Below are 15,356 nucleotides of genomic sequence, written 5' to 3' on the forward strand. Positions count from 1 at the left end.
GCGCTTAACAATGAATGTAGGAAGGAAATCGACTTTATCCGTATCGGTTATTTTGTTAAAGTTTCTGCTCTCTATATCTTACCATTCTCGAGATACGGCCAAAATCACAAAAAATTGCTAAGTGGCACCTTCTGATGACCCCAAAAAGGAAAAAAAAATAGCGTTGAAAATCTATTCAGAATATGACCTAAGCTTATTTTCTTAAAAAGTCGCCCAAAAATAGGACATCCTACCGTTTGTTGCACTGAACCGTTTAAATCATCGACTTGGTTTCTTTTATGATTGTTTCAAAAGTATTCCATGTTTTCAGCTACTCAATATCAATTTTTAAAAATTGTGCTGTTATGTTTTGAGGTCGTTAACTTGAATATTGTCACATTAAGATAATACAGGGTCATCAATAATAATTAACGTTACAACTTCAAACAACTGTATTTAACAAATGGTAGACAATTTTTGATTAATCAACATATAATATTATTGTCAAATAAATAAATATTTAGAAAAAAACAAGTTTTACTCAATGTGTCCGCCATTTGCGTCAATAACAAGTCGGAGACGTTTCGAAAAGGACCTACAAGAGTGATGAAAATCTCTTTGAGGTATTTTGGTCCATTCTTTTTTTCAAATTAGCCTTCAGCGCTTCCAAACTTTGGTGGTGTTTGGTCGAAACCTTGCTCAACAGGTAAGACCTGATGCCAAAGTCTAAGGGGTTCAGGTTTGGGCATGAAGGAAGCTATTCTTTCTTGGAAATGAAGAATGGCACATTGGCTGAAAGCCAGTTTTGCGCTGGCAATCGAAAGGGCGCAGGTTTGACACCGCTCAAGAGCATGCGGCTGTGTCTTTGGCAAGACACTTAAGGGCATGCCTGAAGGTGGACACGAAGATTGGCTTCCTTGCCTTCCCGTCCACTTAATCTAATTCTTCAACTACCGGGTGTAAGCCTGGATACAATAAACAACAAAAAAAGCTTCATGCATAGGCGCCGACTTTTCAAAAAAACTTGTGGGGCGAGAAAGGTGGTGACGTCATAACCATAACGCTATTTTACTCAGCTAAAATAGTCTTTGGTTAAGCTTACCGTCTTGTTTATATTGACACCAAGGTCGCAAATGGAATTTATTAGAAATGCTGCTTGAAACGATTAGTTTTACGCATGCAGTACGCCTAGTCGTAAAAATTTTGATATTATTAGCTCATAATTGGAACAGTTGGAAAACAAGCCGATTCATTTTTTTTTTCGATTTTTGCAAGTGATTTTCACCTCAAAAAGACAGGTTCAACTTATACACGGGACAAGCCGTTGTCCCCAGCTCGGCAGTTTTCTAAATTAACGCACTTTTGCTGCGGCTAAATCATTGCCGATGTAGTGTACGTAGTGTGAAATGACGTCAGCCGAAGTAAAAGTTTTGAATGCGTTTATTTGCAAAGATTCAAACTTAATTTTTAAATTTAATGATTTCTTGTCAATTCCAAACTTTATGGACTTGTTGAGCAATATGCAAAGCTCACAAGACAAAACAGCAAAAAGAGCTGTTTTAAGAGATCATTTTTTTTATTTTTGCGTGTAGGATATAATCGTTCTTATTACTGGTACGTAACATTCCATGATCGTTGAAGTCGATGTCAAGCCTTAGCGGCCGCATAAAACAATGATGTTAGGTTGGCTAGGTGATAATAGCGGTAAGAGACGTCGTTAATGCAGGCAATATCTGCGACCAAGACCATTAAACACCTTTTCTTTTATCGGTTTTTCGATTTAATTCTCACACATTGCGAACAAAACAATGCTGTTAATTCATAATTGATCTCACAGGGGGAAGACCTTGTTGAAAATAGCTCGTCTAATTTAGCTGGTTTACGTAATACTGCAGTGAATAGTTACGTGACAATTCCAGCAGCGTAAGTTACTCTACGCTCTACTGTCAAAATTCCATACGGTATGATTTCCAAGCTGCATTCACGTAATTGTTCGGCGTGTCGTAGTTTCAACTCGATAAAGTTTGCTAAAATCGATTTCATGTTTGAAGTCACAAAAAATCTAACGGACATATGGATAACTCGTGAAATGAGTTATCATAGTTAGTTAATTATTCAACCTCGCATTCGCTTTTTCGCTACCACGCGTTTTGGCTTTGAAGTTGTTCCTCACGCACGGGAAGATAAGCAGTGTGACTGTGAGCGTGCGTGCTGTGCGCATCTCAGTACTGTAGTAATTCACGTTCCAGAGAAAGCCATGCGATCAGCTGCTGTTTTGCGGGCAAGAGCAACGCAGGCTGTTTTTCGCTTTCGGCATTCTTTAAGTCCGTTTAAATGATCTAAATCTCTCGCGAAGTATTTTACCTTTGAAACACCACTTGTAATAGCCATTTTTGTTGCCCCTCAGCCATAAATTTACAGGGGGCGCCGCCCCTCCCCCCCCCGGAAGTCGGCGCGTATGGCTCCATGTGAAGGGGCAGAGTGTTGTTGGAATGACCAATTACGTTTTTGGAAGTGTTTCTTTGCCCAAGCCAACAATGACCCCTCAAGAATATGATTTCGGTAGTTTTCTTTAGATCAATTTCGTAGTTCAATTTCACTCCTTGGTCCACAAAAATCATTGGAATCCTTCCTGATTCGTTCACTGCGGCCCACACCGTCACTGATGCCGCCCCTTGTCTCCGAGTGACAACCTGGGCTTCCACGTCACCAAACACGAATCATTTTGACTGTTAAAATGATGCTGAACATCAAATTTATTCTCATTGCTGAACACAAGGTTTGGCAGCGTGTCAAACCTTTTGTTTAGGTTTTGGCAATGCTTGAGAGCATAATTCTGGCTCTGGAGAGACGTTTCTCAATGGTATTGACATTTAGCAACTGTTCATGTGTTTGAATGGGCTGATCTTCAAATCCTTCTTGAGAACTGTGGACATGGTTCCATAATCCGTAGGCCACGTTCGCCTCTTTTGCCAGTTTTTGAATGGATCTCTTGGGATTTCTTCACACCTTTTCTCTGGTTGCTTTTATCAATTTTGAAGTTCTGGCGTTTCGAGGGTGACCTTGGCCCAGGGTTGAGAAAAACCCGGGTTTTTTTTGGTTTTATTGTTTTTTTTTAAAAAAGATGCAAAAAAGGTAGATTCGTGCTTATTTCACCTCAAAACTACTTTTTACAAATGAAATGCCTTTCACTCACAGTACATGCTTGCATAACTCAATAAAATAATGCACTAAAGCTGTTGTTGCTTGAATGTTGCATCATCCATGAATTTCAAGATCAAGTTGGATGTTGCATCATCCACTGATGTCTATACCAAGTTGAATAGTTGATGCTACCGTGGTCAAGGCCTATGAGAGAGGGGTACGGCGTACTCTTGAGGGCCCAGGCCTGTGATTGTTGGGGGCCCAAAGTTGTGATTTTATAGTTTACGCCCAAATTGTTTGGTTAAAATCATCCTAAACGACTAAATTCAAGCATAAAAGTTGTTATTCTTTAGTCCTGGGGGGCCAGTAATGTAGCAGAAGGGCCCGGAAAGGTAATTGAGTGCATTGAGGGCAAATTATAAGCCCAAAGTGGTGATTTAATGCTATACGTGCAAAAATGTACTGTTCAAAGCACACTAAATTAAATCATAAAAGTTGATTATTCTCCTGACCGGGGGGGGGGGCATAGTGTAGCAAAAGCAGGGTAGAGAAAAACCCAGGATTTTTTTAAAAAGCCTAACCCGCTAGGTTTTTTTTAAAAGCTCGGGTGTTTTTTTTTTTTTTAAAACTATTTGAAAAAGGTGGTTTCATGCTTATATCACTCCACAATAAATTTCGAAGTTGGAGCAGGAGCCGGAGTCAATACTTTCATAGCAGGAGTAAAAAAAGTGACTTCGAACGTTTACCTCTGCTAGGCATGTTGCGTTAATGAAGAAAGGTTATTGGTTAGATGATTAATTTGGTTATGTTTAACAAGATGTTATGTTTGAGCCTTGGTAGAGAGCTTGACTTGTTGTTCCAGATGCATATAACACTCAGTAACGTTAACGGATTTAACATTTTTTGTTAAACACACATAAAAACTAGAATAAACTACTAAATGTAACGTTTTCGACACGACATAGTGTCATCAAGAATCATTATAGGTTACATCGAACAGAAATAAATAAATGAATTTGAAAATTTTACATTAAAGCTGTACAAGCGACACCTTTCAACAGTACCATCGACAACTGACACACGAATTCAATGCAAGATGCACAAATTGGCTAGGGACAGATCACATGATATGCACAACACAAAACACTCAATAATAGTTTTATTGCAGCAATGCAGCCTGATACTATTATTGCGCACAGATGTCCAATTCTGCAGTAAAATGTTGTATGGTGTGCAATACGCCTAAGCAAACATCACGTGTTTTGTCCAAGACAAAAACGGCCCGGAGTGAGAGGGAGGGCCCGGAATGATTCTTAGTAACCCTAGTGAAAATTTCTCTCAGAGGCCCTGACCGTGGTAGAAATCACATTATTGCATCCTTTGCTTTAGATTTGAAGGCAAGGAGCATTTATGCTATCATGTTTAAATATTTTTTATCATTTATATATATATATATTATATATACTGTAGTAATGGATGAGCAATTGAGCGATTGCGTGGCCAATGGCCATTTAGGCAAATGCTCTGAAACAGCCATGCGTTAGAATCCAGAATCTATATGTAATTGGTAAATAGCCTCCTAAATTGCATTTCACATCATATACAGACTATAGTAGAGTAGTACTTTCACCAGTTTAACTATAAGGCCTTCTTGCATAAATGAGTTTTAGTGTAGTATACACAAAGTGGCATTACTGGATTTTTGTGTACTGTACAATATCCACTGCGTTTTCAGTTTATTCTTGGAAATTTACTTCACAATCACATCCTTAAGCCCTAATTTAAAGTTTGTTTTAAGTGCCTTGTAGTGTTTTTGTTCATTTTTTTAATTTTCTAATAAAAACTGGACAAATATGATGCTCTGGTTTTTTTATAGGTTTTTTTTAAGTGGGTTTTTTTAAAAAAAACTACCCGGGTTTTTTTGGGTCAGGTAAAATATCGACAACCCTGCCTTGGCCAGGTCGATTTTTGACATTTCCAGTTTCTTTGTGCCTTTTGAGAGTTCTCAAGACCAAGATTCTGTTAATTTGAAAGTCCTTGCAAATATCACTCCTTGACTTGTCCATTTTGAAGAGCTCTACAATAGCTATTCTTTTATTCAAATTTTTATTCATGGCCCATAAAATTTAGGCCAAAAAGTATATAAGCGAGAAATATTCAATTTATTAACATTGTAACGCTAAATATTGATGTTAAATATAGTTGTTTGAAGTTGTAACGTTAATTAATTATTATTATTGTTGAATGTTGATGACTCTGTATTGTGATCTTTTTATTAATCCTAGCAAACACTTTAATGAGATATTTTTTTTATTTGGTGGTTTTTGATGTTCAAACCATTGTATGATGCAATATTCCTCAGGTTCTGGTCCTGGGGAACAAGAAAGATCTTCCACAGTCTTTGGATGAAAAGGAGATGATCGAACAAATGTAAGTGTCTCCTTGGTGTGTCCTCGCTCAAGTGGATGATTGTTGAAATCAGGAGTAGCAATTGTAAATATTTGTGAGGCCTGAGCAGTGACAATCTTTCCACCTCCTGCTGTGGTCCTCAATCGTTATTGAAAACGATACTTTGCTATTTTCAAAATGTACAGGGTCATCAATATAATTAACGTTACAAGAGATCCAACTCAAAAACTGGCAAAGGAGGCGAACGTGACCTATGGAACCATGTTCAATTGTTCATAGTTCTCAAGAAGGATTTGAAGATCAGCCCATTCAAACGCATGAAGAAACAGTTGCTAAATGTCAATACCATTGAGAAACGTCTCTCCAGAGCCAGAATTCTGCTCTCACGCATTGAAGGAGGAGGCATGCTGCCAAACCCTGTGTTCAGCGATGAGAAGAAATTTGATGTCCAGCATCATTTTAACAGTCAGAATGATCGTGTTTTGTTAAGAGATGGTGACGTGGAACCTGGGTAGTCATTCGGAGACAAGGGGCGGCATTAGTGATGGTGTGTGCCACATTCAACGAATCAGGAAGGATTCCATTGATTTTTGTGGACCAATGAGTGAAATTGAACCAAGAAAACTACCAAAAGGATATTCTTGAGGGGTCATTGTTGGCTTGTTGCCTTGGGCAAAGAAACACTTCAAAAAACGTAATTGGTCATTCCAACAACACTTTGCCCCTTCACATGGAGCTAAGAGAACGCAAAACTGGCTTTCAGCCTATGTGCCGTTCATTTTCAGGGAAGAATGACCACCTTCATCTCCAGACCTAAACCCCCTAGACTTTGGCATCTGGTCTTACCTGAAGAACAAGGTTTCGAGTAAACACCACCAAAGTTTGGAAGCGCTGAAGGCTATCTAAAAAAAAATGGACCTAAATACCTCAAAAAGTTATTCGTGACTCCTGCAGGAATGCAGGTCTTTTTGAAGCTTCTTCTACTTGTTATCGAAGCAAATAGCGGACACATTGTGTAAAACTTGCTTTTTCTGAATATTTATTTATTTGACAATAATATGATATGTTTATTACTCAAAAATTGTCTACCATTTGTTAAATACAGTTGTTTGAAGTTGTAATGTTAATTACACCATGGTCTACAAAAAAGATTTTTTTTTTGCTCCATAAACTTTGAATACTGATTTAGAGTAATTCTGGGGTACTGAATCCGAATCTGACCTTCGATTTATCCTATCACGTCAGGTTTGTGAGATATGATAACAAAAAATTATTATTTTTCTGCGTTTGCTAATTCAGCGTTGAACAAAAACGGATATAATTGTAACGAACACTTCATAAGTGCCATGAAAACAGGGTGGGCGAAACATATTTTACCCACTCTCGTTTCACGGCCCACCCTATTTCGACGCCTATGAACCCATCTAGTCGTCTTCCAACATGTTCATTGAAATTCCATAACCCAAGCACCAACTCGTTCGAACCCTGTAAAACTCACTCCTCCACCAAATCATTATAAAACCTCTCCCTTTTTAAAAGAGCTTATTCTCTTCAACATGGTGCATAAGCACAGATAACTCTTACATCCTTTTCAGAAGCAAGTACCATTGTCATTACTCTGTCACCGTTTCTTCGAACTTCTACAGCTTTCTCACATAATTCCTCTTTTATCAAGATACCTACAGGCTGCTGGGGACTAGGGGGCATTTTTTGTGTTTGCTGCATCATACAAAGTTTAATGCGTAAGTTTTCAAGCTGGATGCCCTTCCTGACGCTAACCAGTTATAGTCGGTAGGTCTAGCCTTTACCTAATAAGGTATCTCCTGCAAGGCAGCAGGATGTCCAATAAGATTTAGACGGCCTGTCGAGACTGTTGCCCTTGAGGTGGAACCTGGACCCACTTGTTAGCTTGATGTTTGATGAAGACCAGAGTCTCCGAGACCCATGGTTTAAAAATCCATGACGACTGCCGATAGTACAAATGTCCTACTTGTACCACACACTAAACCACACAATCATGTTGATCTTCGCAATCATCCTTGTAGTCTCTGTGGATGACTGTGCTTGTTTTGCAGGAACCTGGCTGCGATACAAGACAGAGAGATTTGTTGCTATTCAGTCTCCTGCAAGGAACGTGACAACATTGGTAGGTGACACTCTCGAATAATTGAGTACGTCACGTTATCTGTCTGTGATAATTGAAAGCTTTTGATTGGTTGTTTTAGATATCACGCTTCAATGGTTAACCCAGCACTCCAAACCCGACGGAAGCTAATGCAATCACCCACCTCCTAACGAGATGCCATTTGTGTGCGCACAAAACAACTGCGTAACCATTCAATGACGGATTAGTCCGGCTTATTCCTCGTCGAAGCCAGGCTCGCTTTACCACATAACCTGTGCATGCAAAGCTATGTCGAACCGGAGCGACCGCCTGGCACAATCGTGCCTATTTCAATTGTTTCTTGTTTTCATTTGCGGCACAGTGAAAATGTGCGTTGCATACTTGGCGTATTCTTGCAGTTCCTGGTGTTTTTTGTGTGTATAAAATGCATAAACCCAGCATCACTGCATTGGCATTCTTGCACAGGTGCGGTCTGGGCCGACAGTATGTTGTGTGTTTCAATGAATCGTTGTCCGCTGATTACACATTTTGATTTCCAAACTCAGCGTTTTCCGAGTGTTCGTAGAGACATAAGTGGAATCGTTTACAAAGCTTGAGATCTGTGTTCCGAAATTGAACTTTGTTTCTGTATACACGAGACGATATGTCATTTTATGTGCATTCGCTGCTGCTGATTATTCGCAAAGTTATTTATTTCTTATTTTCAAGAGGTTTATTGTTACGTAAACGGTTAGTGATCGGACATTGACAAAGATTCCATAATGATTCCAAGATAGGTTATTGGGATTAAGCATTTTAACCGTCTTTGTCAAAAAGCAAAAATTTCAATATTGCTTTGTGCGAGAAGTAAAGAACTTGTGCTGTATAAAATTTTAAGGGCCCCAATTTCAAACGTTCATGTGAACCACTAATAAATGTCACTAACGATTATGCTGAAAAAGCGTCGACTTTCTGATTTGCTCCTGCAAAGCAGCAAGCCATGATTTTCACACAAGTATCATTCTGGTCGTCCAGTTGTCTTGTTCAATAGCCCAGCTTACAAAACTGACTAAACTATTCTTGATGCGAGAGTGGCTTTTGTACTGATTAAATTAATATGACGTCATCACACATTCTTTGCTGCCTTGATTAGAATACTGTGCAAACAGAGTGAAGGAGGGATCTACCTGGCGTCGGCAATAGGTTGACCAGTGACTGCTCTATCGAACAGCGAGCATTACGGCGCTAACCAGAGGTCAAGACTTCTCCAAGACCAAATGTAGGAAGAATGGACAGAAATAACCACGTGTTTCGCCCAAAAGACTGGGCTCACTAGTATCGCACCATTAATTCATGCCACAGGGCTCTCCACCACTGCTTTTGCCAGTCAATTGAATTGTTACCCTTGTGATAAAAAAACAACCAAACCAGCAAGGATCTGGAGTAATGGGGCAGCAGAGGTTGAACAGAACGTTTGTATTGAACGGTAATGAAGAAAATGACAATGAACGAATGTCAGGAGAATCACAAGTTCACTATGGTAACTCATGATTGGTGCCACACCCGGACCGCGCCACAGCATAACGTCATAATTATTCAACAGAACAAGAATAAAGCGCACATTGTGAGCACGTACAAGTTGAAAAATTTGCACTGAGCAGATTAAAACATTTGATTACCGTACCCGCAAGAAGGCTACGTTTGGTAATGCAAGAGCTTAAGGTCTTGTTTCAATGCATACGCAAGCAGGAAAAAGATACTGTATGAGAAACACTTGACGACGGGCAAACATGTGACTTGCAGCAGAGATACGAGAGACAGCCTCGTGAACGAACCAAACAGCATTTCGAAGAAAACTCGGGCGTTGGCAAAGCTGTACATTTTTATATTCCACCATCTAATTTTTCAAGCCATTGCAAATTTGATTAAGCATAGCAGTCTCCGATTATTTTTATGCGTTATATACTTATAGATGAAACAAAAAAGAGATAATGCGGAGATGAACATGAAACTCAGTTACATCAGCAAGGTACAGTACATGCAATTATGTGAACTCACTCAGGCATATGAAGTCCAGCAATTCCCTTCAGATGCATTTTGTAATTATTCGTGACACATGTTCAGTGAACATTGAAACCACATAAATGCCTAAAATTCTACATCAGTAAAAGTTATAGTGACATGAAGCCAACGATTAACTTTAAAAATGTCGACATTAAAAAACCTAAGTACTCGCCAGAAGCCGAACAAAACCGAAAACAATCTTATGCTGACGTGTGAAAACGTTAAACAATCGACCAAGATGGGTGGTAGCACCTTTGAAAATGTGACGTGATATCAACCACACGGTAACACAATAAACAGAAATCACAATACTACCGGCGTTACCTCACAACTAAACAAAATCTTAGGACCGAACCATACTAGCACTTAACCGGCAGCATATTGACAATGTAGACAACTTTTATGGGAGAGCACCTCTGAAACTGACGAGATTGCTCAAATATCGCTTGGATATCCCGTTGCTCATACAAAGGAGATTGTGACATCACGACGGTCCAATAGTCAATGTTCTGGAGATATTATCATTCAACAGTCGCTCGCAGTGGGTTCAAGGTGTGTTAGTTTAAAACCTATCATCTAGTGGTTTCTTGAAACGGTGCGAACTTGTTCAGCACGCAACTGGTTCAATCGCAATATTTTGCAGCGAACCCCTCTCAGAGCAGCTGATGGCGTGGCAGATTGTACCAGACTAAGTTGACGTCATAAACACAGTGGGCAGTAGACAATGACAGCTCGAGGGCATCTGGCGGGGCGGGTCAGGACACTTGGATGCTCCAACGGGCTGGTCAGTGGTAATAATAATATACTTGGGGTGAAGGGGTGGTTGGGGCAACAGGGTTATGAGCAACCCCTGGTACAGTGCCCAGTGTAGGAACTTGCGCAGTGGGGAGGCCGTGCACCCTTCCGTACATGGGCTGCATGACGGTAGGGGCCTGCCCAGGGATGGGGTTGTACATTTGTGGGGCCGCAATCACGTACTGTTGAGCAGGAACCTAGAAAGTAATACAAGTTATTACATACTGTAGTTGTATAGTGACAATATGGCAGTGTTAAAGTGAAACATTTAGATAGATTCATCTGGCACTAACCTAGTCAATTTGGTCTTGCAGTGCCGAGCTGAGGTAAGTTTTGCAAATACGCTTACAGTTGAGCACCTTATACGAGGAACTTGATCAAGTGGGTAACAGAACCCACTGTACGAAACCAACGTCATCAACTCAAGGGGATCGCATCAAGACTAGCCACAAAACACGTCATTACAACGCGAACGCTTATTTTAGTGCACATGTAACCAAGGCAACGACCCTACCTTCATCAACGAGCTTGGTCCAACTTGGTATTGCACTTGTTGTTGATAAGGGGAGTTGATGACGTAAGACTTCCCGGCCTGGTCGGTGACGATGGTGGGTTGGGTGGGCCCCTGAGGAACGAAGTACGACCCACCGGCAGCCCCAGCCCCGTTGTGAGGAATGTACATGAGCTTTTGGCTCTGTTGCGCGGGGACAGAAGAGTGGACACCAGGGGTGGTCATCATGTATTGTGATTGGGCGGCCATCTACAAGTTTTTCATGTTCATTTATGTGTTAAAGTTAACACATCGCTGTCACAGTTGGATCAATTATATAAATTTCAGTTCATTACATTTACATTACAATGTCCCATTTTTCAATTACATTGTTCTAACATTTTCAAATTATAATTAAATGTACAATTAATATTACACGTTTCAATTACAAAAATTAAAGGCAAAAATTAAAGGTTTCAATGTTTTTGTTCATGGATGATTTTTGAGAGTTTGATTTCATCAATGACAAGTAGAATTGTATTTGATAAAAATTAAGTTGCAATGCAGAGTTCCTTTTGGACCCCAACTAGCAGCTCGACAAAGATATTAACAGCAATTAAGGGCTGTGGGGTTGGAAGGATTTTGGCGTGTCCGGAGTCGCTAAAAAAGGCCCACTCCGACTTTATACAAAACGAAAAACAACAGAATGTTTGTTTGCAATCTTTTTTCAAAATATTGTTTCTTGTTCTCCGTATTGAGCTCTACAACTTCACCAGAAAATGGAAGTGTTTGTTCTTGTTAGTTTTTATCAAAGTCACTGTTTCACTTTCGATCACAACTTAAAGTAAAATTAAATTTTAAAACAATAAAAAAGGAGAAAAATTATAAAAAGGCAAACCCCTAAAATCTGACAACACTGAAGTCGGAATCGGCCAGTGATAAACAGAGGAGTTCGAGTTGTAATTTTTTCGCCCGACTCCACAACCCTGCATATCATGCATGCAACTTATCAAATGTAATTGTAATTTAAACAAAAATTTTTTAAATTATAATTACACAACACAAAGTCACAATTATAATTACAGTACATGAAAATGTGTAATTATTAATTAATTAGATCCAATTATTGTAATTGATCCAACTCTGATAGCTATTTATGAAATCTTTACCTGACAGAAAACTTAGACACATTATAATCACGCCACATCCGTGCTCCATGATTCAGTCATCAACATACAACACCAGGCAACCTACCTTAACAGAGGAATGCAAGCTCCATCTCCGGGATGGAAACAAGATAATTACTCAAAATGACACCCTTACATACATTGTATGATCTTAGAAGTGGAAGTCCAAACAGACTCGCTGAGATGACTCACCGTAGATGGGGGTTGTTGCGCTTGGATGGCTTGGTGGAAATAAGCCCCAGCATAAACTCCTCCAACGACCGCTGATGCTTGAGAGGATGTTGGGAGAACAACTGGAGTTGGCTGCAATATAAATAGTGGCCGCATGCGAGTCATGACTAGATCTGCAGAGAGTATCAGTGATGGTTCATGGTTTTGATACGTTTATAATATTGAACAGCGATTGAAAAGTAGAAAGATGTGAAAACTTGTTCCAGTTAAGGCACGAAAGGTTGAATTTCAATCGGCGATTCAACGAGTATGAAATTGTATTAACAATACTTCTAAAAGATAAGCAACAAAAAATGCAACAATTCTTTTTACTAATTGTCTCGTGAAGAAGTCAGTGGTTACCAACATTAAGAAGTTCATTATCAAGAGCATACAAAAAACCTCTCACAAATGCAACATCACAACAAGAGTTGTATTGACTGCAGTTGCTAGGCAGCAACGTTTAGAATCCTTTAACCCAGTGTTCTTCAACGGGGGCGATATCGCCCCCCAGGGGGCGATTTTGGCCATTGCGGGGGCGATTTGTACAATTTTTGAAATTGGGGGGCGATTTTACTGTTTAGGGGGGCGATTGGTAAGGCCGAGCGCAATTATCGATCAAGATCGTTCTGGATCCTTAAACTACTTTTTGGTTTGTTCGACTCAGGTTTGAGTCGTTTTTGCAATGCAAATGCGTGTGTGCCTGCGCGATTTTGAGTGTGCTCTGATCAAGCACGTGGTAATTTCGTTGGACAATCGGTAGCTTGCAAGTCGGACGTTTATTTGTCGTAGGGTAGGCTACTGCACTTCAAAAAACTGACTGATTTGTGCAGGGTGTGTGCGCCGCACACCCATCAAAGTTCAAACATGGTTGATTACGGTATTAAGTAGGCTACTTGGTAGCCTTCTCGAGTTACCTGCGGCCGAGCAGAGCTTACTTTCGGTGGCCGTTTCTGAACCCTTCGGCGGCCACGGCCGCCGTTAATTTCGAGGCCTCGTTTGAGGGGGCGATTTGGATCCGCACTTTCAACAAAGGGGCGATTTTGTAAAAAAGGTTGAAGACCACTGCTTTAACCAGTTAATCAAACCCAATACTAATAGTTAAACCTGACAAATTTTGACAATAGCGAATGATGACATGGACATTGGACAACCATAAAGCCCAAACTCTTACCAATGTGGCATCGGACACTGCTGTGGTGGTGTTGGTAGAGCTTGACAAGCTAGCTTGGCTGGGTTTCACTTCAGAGGATTGGGCAGCAACATCTGCAGGAAACATAAATGTCATACAGCAACGGCTAGGTAACATTTAAGCTAACCATACATTGAAACAAAACTATAACACATGTGTACAAAGTTGCACTGTATGTCCAAGGAGACTGATACCCTGCATCATGAGAAAAACCTTTCACTGTACCATTTTTGAAAGACATCTAATTTAAAAAGAACATGAAGTATCTTCTGACAGGTGTCAGTAAGTTAATTATCTTCTGACTCGTGTGAAAACAAATTTCTTTGCACTAATTTAAAAAGATATTGTTCCCCAGACATGTAACACAACAAAATGTTTCACACCAAATAAACTGGTAAAGTTTTGCCAGTTATATAAACATGAATGGGTAATTGGAAATGATAAGCAGCATTACAAAACTGAGACAATTAAAAGAAAAGTGTTAAAGTACAGTAATCACTAATCAGTACATGCAAAGTCTTACCTTTGTCTCGTGCATTTTCCTTCTCGCAACTTTCCATCAGTTGGTTTTCTATCATGGGAACGGACTCGGGGAGTTTTGGAATGCCATGTACTGCTGGCTTAGAAGTAGCCAGATTGTACGTATTAGGAAGGGGAGGAGGGGGTATAGCGACATGCATACCACCTGAAAGATACCGAACTGAGTGAAATCAAATCAACTAACATATTTAGCTTTCATTGATAAACCTACTTTCATACACTTGCAACTACAGTATGGTGATCAACTGATCATACTTCGATTCATTTGTAGTACACTTAAACAATCTAACAGGAAAAAACTACAAAAAATTCACTGTTAACGTTTTCACCCTCATCCAATCTCCACAATCATCACAATCTACAATCTTATTCTTAACAGATCCAAATAAGTTAAACATTCATGAACTTCTTAAAATCTTCAATCCCCTTATCGATTTTATCCATTTTAGCATCCTTCTTTCTGCACTCTTATAAGCGTAAGTCTATTATAAAGTTATTAGTCTCAAGCAAAGCTCCTTCTAAACTTGAATAATGACAGCTACTCACACACCCGTAAACTTGTGTTTGATAGGATCCAACATCAGTGCAAGTGTAATTTGAGTAGTTGGCATAAAAAACTATTGTACATACTACATAGTGTATGTATGCTTTCTTTTCATCCCAAAATTGAACAAGCAAAAGCTGGTGGATGCTTTCGGAAATAAATATAATAGTAATTTGCATCAATATTTTTTACAAAGTAATGCCTGATTTTGTTCAATTAATTTAATCTTTACTTTGAACATTTAACTCCTGACTGAAGATGCCAATTACGAAGCCTGGCACTTATGTTTATGATTCTTACCTGCATATGGCTGTGTGGCCATATATGGAGTGACTGGAGGGTTTGGGACACCTTGGCCACCCGGCATAGTCATTCCACCAGAAACTGCCATCTGATAATATTGCTGAGGATTCATTGCAACAGTTTGAATTGTTAAAAAATATCTCTAATAGTCTAAACAAATTTAAAATAAAGATATGAAAATATACATTAGTAAATCAGTAGGAAATTGATGCAGTAGGCTCAATTAAGAAATCAATTTCAGGGTTTACACAAATTCAGTTATTTTTACCTCAGTAGCCTACCTCATTTAGGCAATTACATATCATACAATACAGGTGTCCAAGCTTTATAGTAGGGTCAAAATAGGAAATAAATGGGCTAACCTGAAAAAAATTGCAAGAAAACGTTTTATTGGT

The 15,356-nt window shown here is 39.4% G+C and overlaps 2 protein-coding genes across 2 annotated transcripts in view; one reads left to right on the forward strand and one right to left on the reverse strand.

The window, feature by feature from the left end:
* LOC145766031 (ADP-ribosylation factor-like protein 8B) overlaps window positions 1–8,770 on the forward strand; it is a 49,183-nt gene extending 40,413 nt beyond the window's left edge. Inside the window, exons 5-7 of the mRNA XM_082577684.1 lie at window positions 5,486–5,553; window positions 7,608–7,678; window positions 7,758–8,770. Of these exons, the coding sequence (XP_082433810.1) occupies window positions 5,486–5,553; window positions 7,608–7,678; window positions 7,758–7,807 (189 nt within the window). The 3' untranslated portion in view covers window positions 7,808–8,770. The remainder of the gene's footprint in view (window positions 1–5,485; window positions 5,554–7,607; window positions 7,679–7,757) is intronic.
* Window positions 8,771–9,097: 327 nt separating this feature from the next.
* On the reverse strand, window positions 9,098–15,102 carry LOC145767049 (uncharacterized). The gene is made up of 6 exons (XM_082578787.1): window positions 14,959–15,102; window positions 14,098–14,259; window positions 13,557–13,648; window positions 12,365–12,475; window positions 11,010–11,255; window positions 9,098–10,692 (listed from the first exon to the last, which is right to left on the reverse strand). The coding sequence occupies exons 1-6, from the start codon at window positions 15,071–15,073 to the stop codon at window positions 10,486–10,488; spliced, it is 933 nt and encodes a 310-aa protein (XP_082434913.1). The 5' UTR covers window positions 15,074–15,102; the 3' UTR covers window positions 9,098–10,485.
* Between the last annotated feature and the right edge of the window lie 254 nt (window positions 15,103–15,356).

This window comes from Aplidium turbinatum, chromosome 3, assembly GCF_918807975.1.
Source record: "Aplidium turbinatum chromosome 3, kaAplTurb1.1, whole genome shotgun sequence".
NCBI lineage: Eukaryota > Metazoa > Chordata > Ascidiacea > Aplousobranchia > Polyclinidae > Aplidium > Aplidium turbinatum.

Bases quoted from the DNA above. Each gene is read 5' to 3' on its own strand.
- LOC145767049 (XM_082578787.1), bottom strand. From the start codon at position 15,073: ATGAATCCTCAGCAATATTATCAGATGGCAGTTTCTGGTGGAATGACT. The intron at 14,260-14,958 runs GTAAGAATCATA...GGTATCTTTCAG, and splicing joins GGCCACACAGCCATATGCAG to GTGGTATGCATGTCGCTATA. The intron at 13,649-14,097 runs GTAAGACTTTGC...TGTTTCCTGCAG, and splicing joins GGAAAATGCACGAGACAAAG to ATGTTGCTGCCCAATCCTCT.